The 21,148-nt window shown below is 41.2% G+C and overlaps 1 protein-coding gene across 1 annotated transcript in view; it reads left to right on the forward strand.

Annotated features, from left to right (window-relative positions):
• arhgap24 (Rho GTPase activating protein 24) overlaps positions 1-21,148 on the forward strand; it is a 231,365-nt gene that overhangs the window by 24,778 nt on the left and 185,439 nt on the right. Inside the window, 1 exon segment of the mRNA XM_065007614.1 lies at positions 11,278-11,511. Within this exon segment, the coding sequence (XP_064863686.1) occupies positions 11,326-11,511 (186 nt within the window). The 5' untranslated portion in view covers positions 11,278-11,325.

Consider the following 21,148-nt stretch of genomic DNA (forward strand, 5'->3'; position numbering starts at 1 on the left):
CAGAGAGAAACAGGCAGACAGACAGACAGACAGACAGACAGACAGACAGACAGACAGACAGACAGACAGACACAGAGAGAAACAGGCAGACAGACAGACAGACAGACAGACAGACAGACAGACAGACAGACAGACAGACAGACAGACAGACAGACAGACAGACAGGATATTTGGCGGACCGGGCGTCACGCTGGTTCTGTTCCGTGTACTAATAGGGGGTTAGTGATTGCCTGGTGTCGTGCCTTTGGCTATGCCGGATTAAGTGATATGACATGATATTCTATAAAATAATTTTTCCGTAATTAATATTAACTGATTGAGCTAATCATGTAAATGTAATTAACTAGAGAGTCGGGGCACCACAAAATAATATTTATAGAGCTCTTATCTTCCGAATAAAGTAATAAAGACCTAGTAATATTTTACATCAATAGCAGTCAATATTAATTGGCACCTTAATTCAGTCTCACCTGAAAGTTGTAAATTCTTGGTTATCTTCACGAACCCTGGCTAACAAGTTGAATCAGCAATACAAAATTGGGTTTGATTACTTATCTACTAAATACCTAACTAATCACACAGAATTACATATACACAGAATGAATCATACCTTGATTACAATTTACATCATAAAGGAAAACGTCCCTAGCAGGCGGAACAGATATGACAGCTGGTTACACAAAAGAAAAGGGCTGGGTTTGAGTGAAAGAGCGGGAAGACTGAGGACCAAAGGAAAAAAACTGTGCTATCGTAAATACAGTATTTTATGCATTCTAAATTACCGCACATTTGGAAAAGGAAAATGCAATAATTATTTACTCTGAGCTGCGCTTCGGTAGGTTGGTGGTAGATGGAAGGCCGTGTTGCCAAACCGAGTCCTTTGAAGAATGTCTCTGGTGGTCAATTGAAAACGTTGTAGTAACGTCATTGTGTGATAGATGGGATACTCTGTCTGTTCCTTCCTAACCCTCGTTTGCAGCTGCTGTTGCTAACTCAACGGCTAGGAGGTATCACTTCTGTAGTGAATAAGAGTTCATACCATTCGCAACCAAACTTTCTATGCGCCGAAGAAAATGAAACAAAATGAAGGAAAGCATAAACAAAACTAAATATAGTTATGCCACCTTAAATCATCTAATTGGACTGTATTCTATCTACGTCCATGGTCTTGGCAAAATGGCCCTATCATGGCATTGTCTAACGTCATATCTAGGGCTTTCCTAATTTGCGGGGTGTTGCTTAGGCTACCATCCTAAAATGATAACTATATGATAAGTCTACAGCTGTAAGACACTAGTTTTGGGCAGTCTACAGGGATGGCCTATGGACTTCTGAGAAGAAAACTGGTGAGTGCTGTAGCTGTAGAGTTAAAGGCCTCAAAATAAATGTTCAACTTTACTAAGGCTGGTATCTTAATTGATCCTAGCATAAGTGATCCTAAGTGATACTAGCAATAATCCTAATTGGATGTTCCGTTGTGCATGTGAGTTTATGCTTCCTTCCTTCCTAACCCACGTTTGCAGCTGCTGTTGCTAACTCAACGGCTAGGAGGTATCACTTCTGTAGTGAATAAGAGTTCGAAGTTCATACCATTCGCAACCAAAGCTCACGCTGATGTTGGCTTCGTTCTGTAGTTATTATCTGAACCATTCTGACATCGGACCGTCGTCCTCACATCCTCGGAACAGGAGGTTACATTTTCGTCAAGGGCTTATATAGTGGAAGGAGAAAAGGGGTGTGTTTCATAGTTTACAACCTATGTCTCTTCACGTGGGCGGGGCCACTGAGTCGGGCCTAATTCACTCATGAAAACCCAATTCTCACATTTTAGAAGCTAAAATCACATTTCATCCCATCACGAATAATTTCATATTCAAACATTTAAATTGAACAACAATACCATGTGAATCCGATAACTCTGATGTGTAGACTTTACACTGTAGACTATATGTCATCTTATCATTGATGAGAATGTCTCAGATGACAACCGAACTGACATCATATTCATTAAGTACCACTGCATATGTTCAGTTGGTCGGATTACCAGAATATAGTTAATTTCCCCCACATTCTGATGTTCCCAGAATCTCTATGTTAACCAAGGGGTTTGCAAATGTAACATCAGTAGGGTAGAGAGAGGAAAGAGGTCGGGAGAGGTATTTATGACTGTCATAAACCTAGCCCCAGGCCAACGTCATGTTACTGGTCATTGCCATGCCAGACAGCACAAACGTATTTGGGAACCAGGCTAGGAGTAATGTGGCTGTTTATTAATGGGGAAGTAGTGTGTTGGTAGTGTGGCTGTGACAGGGGATCTTTGTCACCACAGACAGCCCGGCTGCTGCACTTCCACACATGGTTGAACAACATCTGGATGTCATCTGGGCCCAAAGGGAACAAAAACACACTAGGCTCTCTGCTGATGACAACGTGGCAGAGCAATAAGGAGCTGACAGCAGCATCTTTAACAGAGTCTCCAGGTCATCAAAACAATGATGATGGCTAGTCAGTGTCTTGCACTTTGAGCCAACCCACACATTTTTGTGGTTTCATTCAAATCAGCTTGATAGTTTCAAGTTTTAATGCCAGAGTGGCCTACCATCAAAAACAATGGAGAAAATGCATCCCATAACATTTTAACATGGAAATAGCTGTTCTATCATTCGGCCTACAGTGTGTGCTGTTCAATGTAGGCCTACTGTTCATTCAATGAGGCTTTTGAAAAAAGGGCTTGACATGAACCTGTTAATCCACTTGTCCTTCAGACAAGCAGGTGACCACATTGTTTAATTGTGTTGTTTGATGCAAGAAACCACTTTACAAAATAAAATGCATTATTATTATTCCAAAAACATTACTACAGAGAATCAGAGAAATGATGCTACTGCACCAGTACCGTTTGTCGTGCGGAAGCAGAGAGAATAGTCTATGGCTAAGGTCACTGACCTCCTCCCCTATTGGCTGACTCATCTTCACCGGCGAACAGGCCTTCCACCATTGTGTCGTCAGCAGGATGTCCAGGATCCAGTTGCAGAGGGAGGTGTTCAGACCCAGAGTCCTAAAGCTTGAAATGACAAGCTTGGAGTGAACAATGGTGTTGAACGCAGAGCTGTAGTCAATGAACAACATTTTCACATAGGTATTCCTCTTATCTAGGTTGGTGAGGGCAGTGTTGAGAGCAATTGAGAATGCGTCATCTATGGGTCAGTTGGGGCGGTATGCAAATTGGAGTGGGTCTAGGGTGTCTGGGATGGTGGAGTGAATGTTTTGCCATAACCAGCCTCTCAAAGCCCTTCATGATTACAGATGTGAGTGCTACAGGACGGTAGTCATTGTGGCATGAAGCCTTAGAGTTCTTGGGAACAAGAATGATGGTGGTCATCTTAACACATGTGGGGATTACAGATTGGGTCAAGGAGAGGTTGGAAATGACTGTGAATATGCCTGCCAGCTGTTCTCTGTTTGCTATGAGAACGCTCCCTGGAATACCATCCTCCTCGCGGGTGTTGACCTGATTAAACCACCTCTCCAATCGTTTTGGCTCTATATCAAAGAACAAACAGCAAAAACATATAGATGATCTAATACAAATCTTAGAATCAACTATTAAAGACTACCAGAACCCACTGGATTCTCCAATTACCTTGAATGAACTACAGGACAAAATAAAAACCCTCCAACCCCCAAAAAAGGCCTGTGGTGTTGATGGTATCCTCAATGAAGTGATAAAATATACAGGCTACTACTATCTCTGGCATCTTCCCCAATCTTTGAAACCAAGGACTGATCACCCCAATCCACGAAAGTAGAGACAAATTTGACCCCAATAACAACCGTGGGATATGCGTCAACCTTGGGATAATCCTCTGCATTATCATTAACAGCAGACTCGTACATTTCCTCAGGGAAAACAATGTACTGAGCAAATCTCAAATGGGCTTTTAACCAAATTATCTTACGACAGACCACGTATTCATTCACCCTGCACACCCTAATTGACAAACAAACAAACCAAAACAAAGGCAAAGTCTTGCTTTGTTGATGCTTTGTTGATTTCAAAAAAGCTTTTGACTCAATTTGGCATGAGGGTCTGCTATACAAATTCATGGAAAGTGGTGTTGGGGGAAAAACATACGACATTATAAAATCCATGTACACATGCAACAAGTGTGCGGTTAAAATTGGCAAAAATACACACATTTCTTTCCACAGGGCCGTGGGGTGAGACAGGGATGCAGCTTAAGCCCCACCCTCTTCAACAAATATATCAATGAATTGGCGAGGGCACTAGAACAGTCTGCAGCACCTGGCCTAGAATCTGAAGTCAAATGTCTACTGTTAGCTCTCTAACTAGACCTCCTTCCTCCCACATGGACATTACCTCCCTTCATTCACAACCCAGACAAACAGACATTGTGTCTCTGTGTGTCACACCACATCAATGATTTGTTTATCAGGAAAAAATCTAAATACTGTACAGGCTACAGGCTACATGCTTACAGGCTACAGGCTTACAGGCTTACAGGCTACAGGCTACAGGCTACAGGCTGCAGTCTACAGACTACAGGTTGCAGGCTCCAGGCTACAGAATACAGGCTGGGACACTGCATGGAAAGTGAATAGAACAAAACAATAACATGGTAATGTGGTTAGATTTATCAGATCTGACCCTGGATGTCCTTCCTGCTTTTCAGGGATGTGGTCACACCATTGATATTTACATGTTAGTCTGTAGTTTGCAGCAATACCTGATATGTGTATATACAGTATAGTATACATACAGTGGGGAGAACAAGTATTTGATACACTGCCGATTTTGCAGGTTTTCCTACTTACAAAGCATGTAGAGATATTTTTATCATAGGTACACTTCAACTGTGAGAGACGGAATCTAAAACAAAAATCCAGAAAATCACATTGTATGATTTTTAAGTAATTAATTAGCTTTTTATTGCATGACATAAGTATTTGATACATCAGAAAAGCAGAACTTAATATTTGGTACAGACACCTTTGTTTGCGATTACAGAGATCATACGTTTCCTGTAGTTCTTGACCAGGTTTGCACACACTGCAGCAGGGATTTTGGCCCTCTCCTCCATACAGACCTTCTCCAAATCCTTCAGGTTTCGGGGCTGTCGCTGGGCAATACGGACTTTCAGCTCCCTCCAAAGATGTTCTATTGGGTTAAGGTCTGGAGACTGGCTAGGCCACTCCAGGACCTTGAGATGCTTCTTACGGAGCCACTCCTTAGTTGCCCTGGCTGTGTGTTTCGGGTTGTTGTCATGCTGGAAGACCCAGCCACGACCCATCTTCAATACTCTTACTGAGGGAAGGAGGTTGTTGGCCAAGATTTCGTGATACATGGCCCCATCCATCCTCCCCTCAATATGGTGCAGTCGTCCTGTCCCCTTTGCAGAAAAGCATCCACAAAGAATGATGTTTCCACCTCCATGCTTCACGGTTGGGATGGTGTTCTTGGGGTTGTACTCATCCTTCTTCTTCCTCCAAACACGGCGAGTGGAGTTTAGACCAAAAAGCTATATTTTTGTCTCATCAGACCACATGACCTTCTCCCATTCCTCCTCTGGATCATCCAGATGGTCATTGGCAAACTGGACATGCGCTGGCTTGAGCAGGGGGACATTGCGTGCGCTGCGGGACCATGCGTGCGCTGCAGGATGTAGTTCAGTTAAAGTAATATAACACTATAGTTACAGTAATAGAACACTGTAGTTACAGTAATAGAACACTATAGTTACAGTAATAGAACACTATAGTTACAGTAATGGAACACTATAGTTACAGTAATAGAACACTCTAGTTACAGTAATATAACACTATAGTTACAGTAATGGAACACTATAGTTGAGTTACAGTAATAGAACACTATAGTTACAGTAATAGAACACTATAGTTACAGTAATGGAACACTATAGTTGAGTTACAGTAATAGAACACTATAGTTACAGTAATAGAACACTATAGTTGAGTTACAGTAATATAACACTATAGTTACAGTAATAGAACACTGTAGTTACAGTAATATAACACTATAGTTACAGTAATAGAACACTATAGTTACAGTAATAGAACACTATAGTTACAGTAATATAACACTATAGTTACAGTAATAGAACACTATAGTTACAGTAATAGAACACTATAGTTACAGTAATAGAACACTATAGTTGAGTTACAGTAATAGAACACTATAGTTACAGTAATAGAACACTGTAGTTACAGTAATATAACACTATAGTTACAGTAATAGAACACTATAGTTACAGTAATAGAACACTGTAGTTACAGTAATATAACACTATAGTTACAGTAATAGAACACTATAGTTACAGTAATAGAACACTATAGTTACAGTAATATAACACTATAGTTACAGTAATGGAACACTATAGTTACAGTAATAGAACACTCTAGTTACAGTAATATAACACTATAGTTACAGTAATGGAACACTATAGTTGAGTTACAGTAATAGAACACTATAGTTACAGTAATAGAACACTATAGTTACAGTAATGGAACACTATAGTTGAGTTACAGTAATAGAACACTATAGTTACAGTAATAGAACACTATAGTTGAGTTACAGTAATAGAACACTATAGTTACAGTAATAGAACACTGTAGTTACAGTAATATAACACTATAGTTACAGTAATAGAACACTGTAGTTACAGTAATATAACACTATAGTTACAGTAATAGAACACTATAGTTACAGTAATAGAACACTATAGTTACAGTAATAGAACACTATAGTTGAGTTACAGTAATAGAACACTATAGTTACAGTAATAGAACACTATAGTTACAGTAATGGAGCACTATAGTTGAGTTACAGTAATAGAACACTATAGTTACAGTAATAGAACACTATAGTTGAGTTACAGTAATAGAACACTATAGTTACAGTAATAGAACACTGTAGTTACAGTAATATAACACTATAGTTACAGTAATAGAACACTGTAGTTACAGTAATATAACACTATAGTTACAGTAATAACACTATAGTTACAGTAATAGAACACTATAGTTACAGTAATAGAACACTATGAGTTACAGTATAGTTACAGTAATAGAACACTGTAGTTACAGTAATAGAACACTATAGTTACAGTAATATAACACTATAGTTACAGTAATACAACACTATAGTTACAGTAATATAACACTATAGTTACAGTAATAGAACACTATAGTTACAGTAATAGGACACTATAGTTACAGTAATATAACACTATAGTTACAGTAATAGAACACTATAGTTACAGTAATAGAACACTATAGTTACAGTAATAGAACACTATAGTTACAGTAATAGAACACTATAGTTACAGTAATAGAACACTGTAGTTACAGTATATAACACTATAGTTACAGTAATAGAACACTATAGTTACAGTAATAGAACACTGTAGTTACAGTAATATAACACTATAGTTACAGTAATAGAACACTATAGTTACAGTAATAGAACACTATAGTTACAGTAATATAACACTATAGTTACAGTAATGGAACACTATAGTTACAGTAATAGAACACTCTAGTTACAGTAATATAACACTATAGTTACAGTAATAGAACACTATAGTTGAGTTACAGTAATAGAACACTATAGTTACAGTAATAGAACACTATAGTTACAGTAATGGAACACTATAGTTGAGTTACAGTAATAGAACACTATAGTTACAGTAATAGAACACTATAGTTGAGTTACAGTAATAGAACACTAGTAATAGAACACTAGTTACAGTAATAGAACACTATAGTTACAGTAATAGAACACTATAGTTACAGTAATAGAACACTATAGTTACAGTAATAGAACACTATAGTTACAGTAATAGAACACTATAGTTACAGTAATAGAACACTATAGTTAGTAATAGAACACTATGAGTTACAGTAATATAACACTATAGTTACAGTAATAGAACACTATAGTTACAGTAATGGAACACTATAGTTGAGTTACAGTAATAGAACACTATAGTTACAGTAATAGAACACTATAGTTGAGTTACAGTAATAGAACACTATAGTTACAGTAATAGAACACTGTAGTTACAGTAATATAACACTATAGTTACAGTAATAGAACACTGTAGTTACAGTAATATAACACTATAGTTACAGTAATAGAACACTATAGTTACAGTAATAGAACACTATAGTTACAGTAATAGAACACTATAGTTGAGTTACAGTAATAGAACACTATAGTTACAGTAATAGAACACTGTAGTTACAGTAATATAACACTATAGTTACAGTAATAGAACACTATAGTTACAGTAATAGAACACTGTAGTTACAGTAATATAACACTATAGTTACAGTAATAGAACACTATAGTTACACTAATAGAACACTATAGTTGAGTTACAGTAATAGAACACTATAGTTACACTAATAGAACACTATAGTTACAGTAATATAACACTTTAGTTACAGTATTAGAACACTATAGTTGATTTACAGTAACAGAACACTATAGTAGAGTTACAGTAATAGAACACTATAGTTACAGTAATAGAACACTATAGTTACAGTAACAGAACACTATAGTAGAGTTACAGTAATAGAACACTATAGTTACAGTAATAGAACACTGTAGTTACAGTAATAGAACACTTTAGTTACAGTAATAGAACACTATAGTTACAGTAATAGAACACTATAGTTACAGTAATAGAACACTCTAGTTGAGTTACAGTAATAGAACACTATAGTTGAGTTACAGTAATAGAACACTATAGTTACAGTAATAGAACACTATAGTTACAGTAATAGAACACTGTAGTTACAGTAATAGAACACTTTAGTTACAGTAATAAACACTACAGTTGAGTTACAGTAATAGAACACTATAGTTGAGTTACAGTAATATAACACTCTAGTTGAGTTACAGTAATAGAACACTATAGTTACAGTAATAGAACACTATAGTTGAGTTACAGTAACAGAACACTATAGTTACAGTAATAGAACACTGTAGTTACAGTAATATAACACTATAGTTACAGTAATAGAACACTATAGTTGAGTTACAGTAATAGAACACTTTAGTTACAGTAATAGAATACTATAGTTGAGTTAAAGTAATCGAACACTATAGTTGAGTTATAGCAATAGAACACTATAGTTACAGTAATAGAACACTATATTTGATTTACAGTAACAGAACACTATTTGATTTACAGAAACAGAACACTATAGTTGAGTTACAGCAATAGACAATTAGTAAATGTCTGAAAATTGAATTCTAAATGCAAGTGTATTTAATAACTCTGTAAAATGAAGTAATTCATATACAAGGCATAAAGCTTAAGTTACAAGGCAAGAGATAGAGAGAGAGAGAGAGAGAGAGAGGGGGAGAGAGAGAGAGAGAGAGAGAGAGAGAGAGAGAGAGGGAGAGAGAGAGAGAGAGAGAGAGAGAGAGAGAGCAGTTCAGGAACAAGAAAGAGAAAAAGAAAAGAACAATGAATCTAAGCCCCTCTTATAAGCATTTGAGTTGTTTTGATTCAAAATCTGAGTTGTTGACCAATAGCACTACTGTAAAGTTAACCTCCAATCAGATATCAGACCTACATGACGTCACCTCTGCTCCTCAGAGGTGAGACAATGGGGGTTGGCGAGATCAACACAGAGAAGGCTGAATTCCTAAGACAACGCAGAGGACATTCTTGTATACAGTTAATAAGAAGAGTCACTTCGGGACGTTAGCCCTACACCATCCACCCTTGAACACGTCTTATTCTGCATCAGACAGAAGTGTGTCGATTTGGACGGCCAGCACTGTAGTCACTGTAGACAATCTTGTGACCAAGTGGTTCATGGTGCTCGCAGCATCACCCCAGAAGTGGCCTTTAGGCTGGTATCATTGTCTTCTTTAGACATACAAATGTCCTTAGGTAACACGTTTCCTGTAAGCAAGCTACAAAATAATGTTTTCCGTTCTTCCTTGTGAGACCAAACACATAACTGAAGGTACATTACGTCACAGATTAATCCACATTTCAATGAACATAAAATTGTCTGTTTATCTGATTGGTCCAATAGCAACTTCAGATATAGTTTTATCAAAACAGTCAGATGAATACTAAAGATATAAAAGATAACTATCATAGAAAGTATATTTTAAATTAAAAATTCTCTAACTCTCCTACTACCTTTGAGAGAAAATCATGTGAGAAAATAAAACAACGAATCAGAATGTGGAAATAATCAAGAACAACTGTTGAAGTTAAATCCAAAGAACTTTCACATATGAAATGTATTAGCATGTCAGTTTACAGCACCCAACATTAGCATACCAGTGGTGAAAGATCTATGGCCATTCTGTGAATAACAAAACAGTGACTTTTCCAAGCACACCCACATCTACAGTATTACACTCAGCTGGCCGTGTGCACCACGCTTGGGATAACAAACTATTCTTTGTGTCTTACGATGAGCCATTACATTTTATCTAGCATTCTGTACACGTCACAGAAAGCACATTCACGAAAGTCACCCTACTGTATTACAGCCATCACAAATGGACATAGAAATGAATGAGTTGCAAAGGAAGAAATTATTAACACATTATCGTCAAATAATCAACATCCAAAGGTTTAAGGAGAAAGCTCTAGTAGAATCTAGTAGAATTGAGACCAAACATCATCTCGACATTTCTGCATTGTATGACCACTTCTGTGACAAGAGTTACAAACCCTAATTGAATAGTTGTTTCTTTTCTTTTCTTTTCTTTTTTACCTTAATGTAACCAGGCAAGTCAGTTAAGAACAAATTCTTATTTTCAATGACAGCCTAGGAACAGTGGGTTAACTGCCTGTTCAGGGACAGAACGACAGATTTCTACCTTGTCAGCTCGGGGGTTTGAACTTGCAACCTTCCGGTTACTAGTCCAACGCACTAACCACTAGGCCACCCTGTGGGCCTGCATTGTGCCTATAATATTATACACAGTTGATGGGAAAGTCACTTTGGGGTCTGCTTTACAAGTCAGTTCCTATATCTGCACGATCAGCTGTTCTGTCTACAGCTTCTCTTGACTTGAGGTCATGCCGAAGTAACATTAATTTAGGAGCTTTCTCTGGTAGTAATGCCGTTCGGCTTCACAGATCAATAGATTCTGGCATTATCGGATAACAGAGCAACTATTAGGGACCTTCAGCTCTCCTGTCCTCTATATTAAAGTTGGCTTCAATAACCTTCTTCTCTCTTTTCTGCTGCTAACAGGGCGATCTTCTAGAGGTCTAGTGGGGATCTTCTTGCCTGACCACCACCATGGAAGAGCAGGCCGTGTCCAACAGTAGTCCCCAGCATGGCCGAGGCCTGGGCAGGCAGAACGTCATCAGGTGTGGCTGGCTGAGGAAGCAGGGAGGCTTTGTGAAGACTTGGCACACACGCTGGTTCGTACTTCGAGGGGAACAGCTACACTATTACAAAGACGAGGAGGAGACTAAAGCCCTGGTGAGTGACCGCTGAACCTCATGCTGTAATGCTGTGTGTCTCTCAGTGTAGTGCTACATGTTTTTATTTTATTTTATAATTATTTAACTAGGCAAGTCAGTTAAGAACAAATTCTTAATTACAATGACGGCCTACACCAGCCAATCCCTGACAACGCTGGGGCAGCGCACAATGTGATACATGTGATACAGCCTGGATTCGAACCAGGGTGTCTGTAGTGACACCTCTATCACTGAGATGCAGTGACTTAGACCACTGAACCAGGGTGTCTGTAATGACACCTCTATCACTGAGATGCAGTGACTTAGACCACTGAACCAGGGTGTCTGTAATGACACCTCTATCACTGAGATGCAGTGACTTAGACCACTGAACCAGGGTGTCTGTAATGACACCTCTATCACTGAGATGCAGTGACTTAGACCACTGAACCAGGGTGTCTGTAGTGACACCTCTATCACTGAGATGCAGTGACTTAGACCACTGAACCAGGGTGTCTGTAATGACACCTATATCACTGAGATGCAGTGACTTAGACCACTGAACCAGGGTGTCAGTGACTCACTGAGATGCAGTGACTTAGACCACTGAACCAGGGTGTCTGTAATGACACCTATATCACTGAGATGCAGTGACTTAGACCACTGAACCAGGGTGTCTGTAATGACACCTCTATCACTGAGATGCAGTGACTTAGACCACTGCGCCACTCGGGATGACAATATACAGTACAAGTACAGATGTAGAGATTTACAATACAAGTTTAAGGTACAATGACAATGCAGATAGCCTGTGAAGTGTGACCTGTCATTCAATACTCACTAACACATACAATGATTTACAAAGGGGTTTATAAGTAGTTTATCAACTGTTGATTATTATGGGGTATTGTGTGTAGATGAGGATCTTTATTTTTTATTTAATCAATTTTAGGTTATAAAGTAACAAAATGTGGAAAAGGGGAAGGGGTCTGAATACTTTCCGAATGCACTGTATGTGTCTGGAATTATGCTTGTTTAATGTAAGTATTACCTTGTAACTTAAGCTTAATGCCTTGTTTGTGATTTCATTCATTTGACAAAGTTATTAAATACAGTTGTATTTAGAATTACATTCTCTTGGAAACACAGAATCGTCTAGAATGTCAGATGGTGAAGCATGATTCATAATTCCAGAGAACCTGTTTTCACTGCTCCAGAGTCCAATGGCGGTGAGCTTTACACCACTGCAGCCAAACTTTGGGATTGCGTGAGGCTTGTGTGAGGCTGCTCGACCATAGAAACCCATTTCATGATGCTCCCAACAAACAGTTCTTGTGCTGACGTTGCTTCCAGTGGGCAGTTTGAAACTCGGTATTGAGTGTTGCAACCGAGGGCAGACCATTTTTACACGCTTCAGCACTCGGTGGTCCCGTTCTGTGCGCTTGTGTGACCTATCACTTCGCGGCTGAGTCGTTGTTGTTCCTAGACGTTTCCACTTCACAATAACATCACTTACAGTTGACCACGGCAGCTCTAGCAGAGCAGTGCCACGCTTGAAGTCACTGGGCTCTTCAGTAAGGCCATTCAATTGCTAATGTTTGTCTATGGAGATTGCATGGCGGTGTGCTCGATTTTACACACCTGTCAGCAACGGAAGTGACTCAAAAAGCCGAATCCACTACTTTGAAGGGGTGTCCACATACTTTTGTATATTTAGCGTATTTATATCCGTGCAGTATTCGCTACATTTCATTTTCATTGATAAAGTTGATAAGTCGCTGGCCTACATAACTATGCCATCCCCTTCCTCTGGTACATTGTGTTCTTTGTGTCGATGATTATGTGTGGGAGAGATGTGTACTGGCAGGAACATAGAGACAGAAGGATGGCGTGCTGATGGCAAGACCACACGTCCTAACCCCCCCCCATACTCGATGCCATGACCTCTAACCCCCCAACTCTCATTCCTGACATTCCAGCGGGGCAGATCCCAGACTACATTCCCATAGTATTCCCACTCTATTCTATACCATAGCCCCAATGGTCTGCCTCTTTTCTATCGTAAACATTTAGATGCCTAAGGAGATAATGTGATGAGTGAGCTGCGTGTGTGTGCATACGTGTGCATGCATCTACGACATCTATGACATGTCTGATGTCACGAACCTGCTCGAAGTTCGTAACAAAAGGGAGACAACGTGGAGATAAAGAATAACAAAATACATTTATTAACTGAAGTAACGTAAATACATTTAACAACAGTGTGTGTTTAGTCAGTCGTGTAAGTGAGTGGTCGCGTGTTTACATGTGATAATGAGGGGTGCTGAAAGGTGCCAACGCAAACAAACAAAACAGCCACAACCAAAATCTGTAAATGTGTCTGCATAGAGAGAGTCTCCTCAATGAATGGGGAAGTGGTGTATTTGTCCTGGTGACACACCCGAGCACAGGTGTGTCCCATTTCTCTGACGATCCTCCCGGCTCCGCCCACCGACATCCTATTAAGGAAAACAAGAGCAAAGAGAAATAATTCGGCAGACGGAGTGGGAGGGTCGTCACACTGAGGCAACCAGCATCATGTCTGAGGCAACCAGCATCATGTCTGAGGCAACCAGCATCATGTCTGAGGCAACCGGCATCATGTCTGAGGCAACCAGCATCATGTTTGAGGAACCAGCTTCATGTCTGAGGCAACCAGCATCATGTCTGAGGCAACCAGCTTCATGTCTGAGGCAACCAGCATCATGTCTGAGGCAACCAGCTTCATGTCTGAAGCAACCAGCATCATGTCTGAGGCAACCATCTTCATGTCTAAGGCAACCAGCATCATGTCTGAGGCAACCAGCTTCATGTCTGAGGCAACCAGCATCATGTCTGAGGCAACCAGCATCATGTTTGAGGCAACCAGCTTCATGTCTGAGGCAACCAGCTTCATGTCTGAGGCAACCAGCATCATGTCTGAGGCAACCAGCATCATGTCTGATGCAACCAGCATCATGTCTGAGGCAACCAGCTTCATGTCTGAGGCAACCAGCATCATGTCTGAGGCAACCAGCATCATGTCTGAGGCAACCAGCATCATGTTTGAGGCAACCAGCATCATGTCTGAGGCAACCAGCTTCATGTCTGAGGCAACCAGCATCATGTTTGAGGCAGCCAGCATCATATCTGAGGCAATTAGCCCTTCCTATTATCGTGTTTTCTGTTTTCCTGGGCAACAGAGGCAGATGCTTGTGGTGCTCCTGTGTCAGACAGCCATTAGAGCTAACGAGGCTAACGAGACATCACATTCCATGACTGGGCTAATTAATACCCATGTTAATGCAGCCTCTTCATCACCCTGTTGTGGCTGACTGGGCTAATTAATACCCATGTTAATTCAGCCTATTCATCACCCTGTTGTGGCTGACTGGTATATTTCATACCCATGTTAATGCAGCCTCTTCATCACCCTGTTGTGGCTGACTGGCATAATTAATACCCATGTTAATTCAGCCTCTTCATCACCCTGTTGTGTCTGACTGGCATAATTCATACCCATGTTAATGCAACCTCTTCATCACCCTGTTGTGGCTGCTTTGCACCTAAACTCATAGTCACAGGAACCCTATTCCCTATATAGTACACTACTGTTGACCAGAGTCCTATTGGTCCTGGTATATAGGACACTACGGTTGACCAGAGTCCTATTGGTCCTGGTACATAGTACACTACTGTTGACCAGAGTCCTATTGGTCCTGGTATATAGGACACTACGGTTGACCAGAGTCCTATTGGTCCTGGTATATAGTACACTACTGTTGACCAGAGTCCTATTGGTCCTGGTATATGGTACACTACTGTTGATCAGAGCTCTATTGGTCCTGGTATATAGGACACTACTGTTGACCAGAGTCCTATTGGTCCTGGTATATAGTACACTACTGTTGACCAGAGTCCCATTGGTCCTGGTATATGGTACACTACTGTTGACCAGAGTCCTATTGGTCCTGGTATAAAGGACACTACTGTTGACCAGAGTCCTATTGGTCCTGGTATATAGTACACTACTGTTGACCAGAGTCCTATTGGTCCTGGTATATAGTACACTACTGTTGACCAGAGTCCTATTGGTCCTGGTATATGGTACACTACTGTTGACCAGAGTCCTATTTATTCCTGGTATATAGTACACTACTGTTGACCAGAGTCCTATTTATTCCTGGTATATAGTACACTACTGTTGACCAGAGTCCTAGGTAAAGTCGTACGCTACATAGGGAATAGGGTGCCTTTTGTAACGCAGCCATAGACTCATGGGTCAGAGGCCAATAACAGCTCAGTACCCCCTGAGTGAAAGGCGTGAAGTGATGCATTATGGGAGTCTGACCTGCCTGGTCCGTGTCCACATTAAGGGAGAGCTTTAGGCGCCCACTTGGTGTTTTGTCTTCTTTGATTAGAGAAGGTGTGTGTGTGTTTGGGTATGTGTGTGGGGGGGGGGGGTGTGTGTGGATGTGTGTGTGTGTGTGTGTGTGTGGTGTGTGTGTGTGTGTGTGTGTGTGTGTGTGTGTGTGTGTGTGTGTGTGTGTGTGTGTGTGTGTCTACTGCTCTCTCTGTAGACCAAGGAGATTAACTGCTGGAACAAACTGCTTGGTGCATTAGCCTGGCTGCCCTAGTTACAGTCACGTTTCCCATCACTGACAAAAAAAACTACGTTGTTTTTGGTGAAAAAGTGTAGAAAATGTATGTTGAGATCATTTGAGTTTTCAAGAAAAGCAATTTTTTTGTCCATTAATATAACATCATATTGATCAGAAATACAGTGTAGACATTGTTAATGTTGTAAATGACTATTGTAGCTGGAAACTGCAGATTTTTTTATGGAATATCTACATAGATGTACAGGGGCCCATTATCAGCAACCATCACTCCTGTGTTCCAATGGCACATTGTGTTAGTTAATCCAAGTTTATCATTTTAAAAGGTTAATTGATCATTAGAAAACCCTTTTGCAATTATGTTAGCCCAGCTGAAAACTGTTGTCCTGATTAAAGAAGCAATAAAACTGGCCTTCTTTAGACTAGTTGAGTATCTGGAGCATCAACATTTGTGGTTTCGATTACAGACTCAAAATGGCCAGAAACAAAGGACTTTCTTCTGAAACTCGTCAGTCTATTCTTGTTCTGAGAAATGAAGGCTATTCCATGTGAGAAATTGCCAAGATACTGAAGATCTCGTACAATGCTGTGTACTATCTCCCCTCCACAGAACAGCGCAAACCGGCTCTAACCAGAATAGAAAGAGGAGTGGGAGGCCTTGATGCACAACTGAGCAAGAGGACAAGTACATTATAGTGTCTAGTTTGAGAAACAGACGCCTCACAAGTCCTCAACTGGCAGCTTCAATTAATAGTACCCGCAAAACACTAGTCTCAACAGTCAAGAGGCGACTCCGGGATGCTGGCCTTCTAGGCAGAGTTCCTCTGTCCACTGTCTGTGTTCTTTTGCCCATCTTAATCTTGTCTTTTTATTGGCCAGTCTGAGATATGTTTTTTTCTTTGTAACTCTGCCTAGAAGGCCAGCATCCCGGAGTCACCTCTTCACTGTTGACTTTGAGGCTGGTGTTTGGCAGGTACTATTTAATGAAGCTGCCAGTTGAGGACTTGTGCGGCGTCTGTTTCTCAAACTAGACATTCTAATGTACTTGTCTTCTTGCTCAGTTGTGCATCGGGGCCTCCCACTCCTCTTTCTCTTCTGGTTAGGGCCAGTTTGCACTGTTCTGTGAAGGGAGTAGTACACAGGGGTTTTCAGCAGTTTTCAGCTGGGCTTACATAATTGCAAAAGGGGTTTCTAATGATCAATTAGCCTTTTAGTGGAACAAACTCCCTCACGACGCCAGGACAGCGGAGTCAATCACCACCTTCCGGAGACACCTGAAACCCCACCTCTTTAAGGAATACCTAAGATAGGATAAAGTAATCCTTCTCACCCCCCCCCCCCTTAAAAGATTTAGATGCACTATTGTAAAGTGGCTGTTCCACTGGATGTCATAAGGTGAATGCACCAATTTGTAAGTCGCTCTGGATAAGAGCGTCTGCTAAATGACTTAAATGTAAATGTTAAAATGATCAACATGCCATTGGAACACAGGAGCTGATAATGGGCCTCTGTACGCCTATGTAGATATCCCATTAAAAATCAGCCGTTTCCAGCTACAATAGTCATTTACAACATGAACAATGTCTACACTGTATTTCTGATCAATATTATGTTATTTTAATGCACAACATTATTATTATTTTTTTTCAAAAACAAAGACATTTCTAGGTGACACCAAACTTTTGAACGGTAGTGTGGATTCAAGTTTCAAGTTAAGTTAGTCATATGTACGGGATACAAATGGTGTACCACCCAAGTTGCATGAATTCATTACTGTGGAAAAATGATAAATAGACACAACAAAACATAATTGACGGTAGAACAAACGACAGCGGGACAATCCTGACTCAACTATGACCATTGCCTCAATCGATTCCAGCTTGGATTTTCACTCCTGGAATTCCATTCAAAGCCCGAGCAAAGAGCAAAGAGCAAAGCAATTTTCTAAAGGGAAGGCAGAGAGCAGTAAACAACAGTGATCCTATAGCTTCCGAGCCTCAGGGAACTCTAGCGTTATTCTGGCCTGGCTGGAACAGAGTACTGCTCAATGTTTCAGCTCAGATGGTGTGTGTGTGAGAGTTACAGAGAGAGAGAGAGACAGAGAGAGAGAGAGAGAGAGAGAGAGAGTCAGAGAGAGAGAGACAGAGAGAGCGAGAGAGAGAGAGAGAGAGAGAGAGTCAGAGAGAGAGAGAGAGAGACAATCAGAGAGCTCGTATTCAGCTCAGTGGTGAATTGATTAAAGAGAACAACAGCTGTACTATGGGGTAGTGTTCTCGTTGTTCTGTTCTGTTCCCTTCCTCCTGCCTGCCGCCCACCTCGGTGTTTAGAGCTGTTTGACCCTGCTGTTTGGCCCAGGAGAGGTGTTCTGGGCTGGGCTGGGCTGGACTGGCTTCCAGGAAACCAGCCCTGCTATGGGTCGTGGGTGGATGAGATTTTTAAGGTTACGTTCGAGGAAAACATCTACTTCTGTGAGTTGGTGGCAATGTTTTCTTCTCTGTTGAAAAGCATCAGAAAGGATATTGATGGATCACCCCAAACCCAGCTTCCATAACGGAAGTGGCCTGGTCTGTATTCTAAAAGGGTCTTGGAGTAGAAGTGCTGATCTAGGATCAGATTCCCCTGATCCATAGAAGGCAATTGGTTATAATTGAAAAGGTGGATCCTAGTTAAAGAGAGGGTGATGAAGGGTACAGAGGGTATCGTCACCTCTCTATTTAACCTGTATGTCATCGACTCTTAACAGCGTATCATTACAGTGCTTACATTGTACGTTGAATAGTCTCACGTGTCCAATCCTTCCTAATTAGTTTGTGACAAACCTTCCGAGTCGATACTGTAAATAACCTTTATATTCAACCCATAGCAAGTGGACAACCTGGTGACATTCATCAACCCCAACCAGATATCATGAGTAGAAAAAGAGGAATCAAGACAGAATCACTCATAACCAGAATAATTTTCCTGTGTGGTCCTCTCTGTTGAACTACTGTGGTCACTGGGGGGTGACATGCAAATTCCTATTGCCAGCAATGTTATGTAAAGACTCTCGTTTCGATGCAGAGATATTAATGTGTTTAGAAGATCAACCCCGCTAAACGCAGCCTGCTTGGGTTTCATAAGAAGAAGCTCATATTGTTAACACCCTTTGAAGCTGATGCTGAAAGGGTGAAAAATAAAGTTGAAACATTTTGCTGATAGCAAAGCTTGCGGTGATCGAATGTAGAGATATCTACTGCAAAGATGCTTGTGGTGATCAAATGTAGAGATATATATTGCAAACATGCTTGTGCAAAACTGAAAGCAGGAACCACTGCTTTTTAGCAGGGCAAGGCGACCGGAAACATGACCGAATACAAACAGTGTAGCTATTCCCTCTGCAAGGCAATCAAACAAGCTAAGCGTCAGTATAGAGACAAAGTAGAGTCGCAATTCAACGGCTCAAACACGAGAGGTACAGTATTTGGCAGGGTCTACAGTCAATCACGGACTACAAAAAGAAAACCAGCCCTGTCGCAGACCACAATGTCTTGCTCCCAGACAAACTAAACAACTTCTTTGCTCGCTTTGAGGACAGTACAGTGCCACCGACACGGACCGCTACGAAAACTCGCAAGGCTGCCGGCCCAGATGGCATCCCTAGCCGCGTCCTCAGAGCATGCGCAGACCAGCTGACTGGTGTGTTTACGAACATATTCAATCAATCCTTATCCTAGTCTCCTGTTCCCACATGCTTCAAGAGGGCCACCATTGTTCCTGTTCCCAAGAAAGCTAAGGTAACGCTAAGGTAACTGAGCTAAATGACTAATAGCCCTGTAGCACTCACTTCCGTCATCATGAAGTGCATTGAGAGACTAGTCAAGGACCATATCACCTCCACCCTACCTAACATCCTAGACCCACTCCAATTTGCTTACCGCCCCAATAGGTCCACCGACGAAGCAAACGAAATCACACTGCACACTTCGACTACAGCTCAGCATTTAACACCATAGTAAACTCGTCATTAAGCTCGAGACCCTGGGTCTCGACCCGCCCTGTGCAACTGGGTCCTGGACTTCCTGACGGGCCGCGCCCAGGTGGTGAGGGTAGGAAACAACATCTCCACCCCGCTGATCCTCAACACTGGGGCCCCACAAGGGTGCGATCTCAGCCCTCTCCTTTACTCCCTGTTCACTCATGACTGCGTGGCCATGCACGCCTCCAACTCAATCATCAAGTTTGCAGACAACACTACAATGGTCGGCTTGATTACCAACAATGACGAGACGGCCTACAGGGAGGAGGTGAGGGCCCTCGGAGTGTGGTGTCAGGAAAATAACCTCACACTCAATGTCAACAAAACAAATGAGATGATTGTGGACTTCAGGAAACAGCAGAGGGAGCAGCCCTCTATCCACATCGACAGGACAGTAGTGGAGAAGGTGGAAAGTTTTAAGTTCCTCGGCGTACACATCACAGACAAACTGAAATGGTCCACCCACACAGACAGCATGGTGAAGAAGGCGCAGCAGCGCCTCTTCAACCTCAGGAGGCTGAAGAAATTTGGCTTGTCACCAAAAACAGTCACAAACTTTTACAGACGCACAATCGAGAGCATCCTGCGGGGATGTATCACTGCCTGGTACGGCAACTGCTCCACCCTCAACCGTAAGGCTCTCCAGAGGGTAGCGAGGTCTGCACAACGCATCACCGGGGGCAAACTACCTGCCCTCCAGGACACCTACACCACCCGATGTCACAGGAAGGCCAAAAAGATCATCAAGGAGAACAACCACCCAAGCCACTGCCTATTCACCCCGCTATAATCTAGAAGGCGAGGTCAGTACAGGTGCATCAAAGCTGGGAGTGAGAGACTGAAAAACAGCTTCTATCTCAAGGCCAAAAAACTGTTAAACAGCCATCAATAACATTGAGTGGCTGCTGCCAACATACTTACTCAAATCTCTAGCCACTTTAATAATAACAAAAATTGGATGTAGTAAATGTATCACTAGCCACTTTAAACAATGCCACTTTATA

Source organism: Oncorhynchus nerka, linkage group LG22 (genome assembly GCF_034236695.1).
Source record: "Oncorhynchus nerka isolate Pitt River linkage group LG22, Oner_Uvic_2.0, whole genome shotgun sequence".
Classification (NCBI taxonomy): domain Eukaryota; kingdom Metazoa; phylum Chordata; class Actinopteri; order Salmoniformes; family Salmonidae; genus Oncorhynchus; species Oncorhynchus nerka.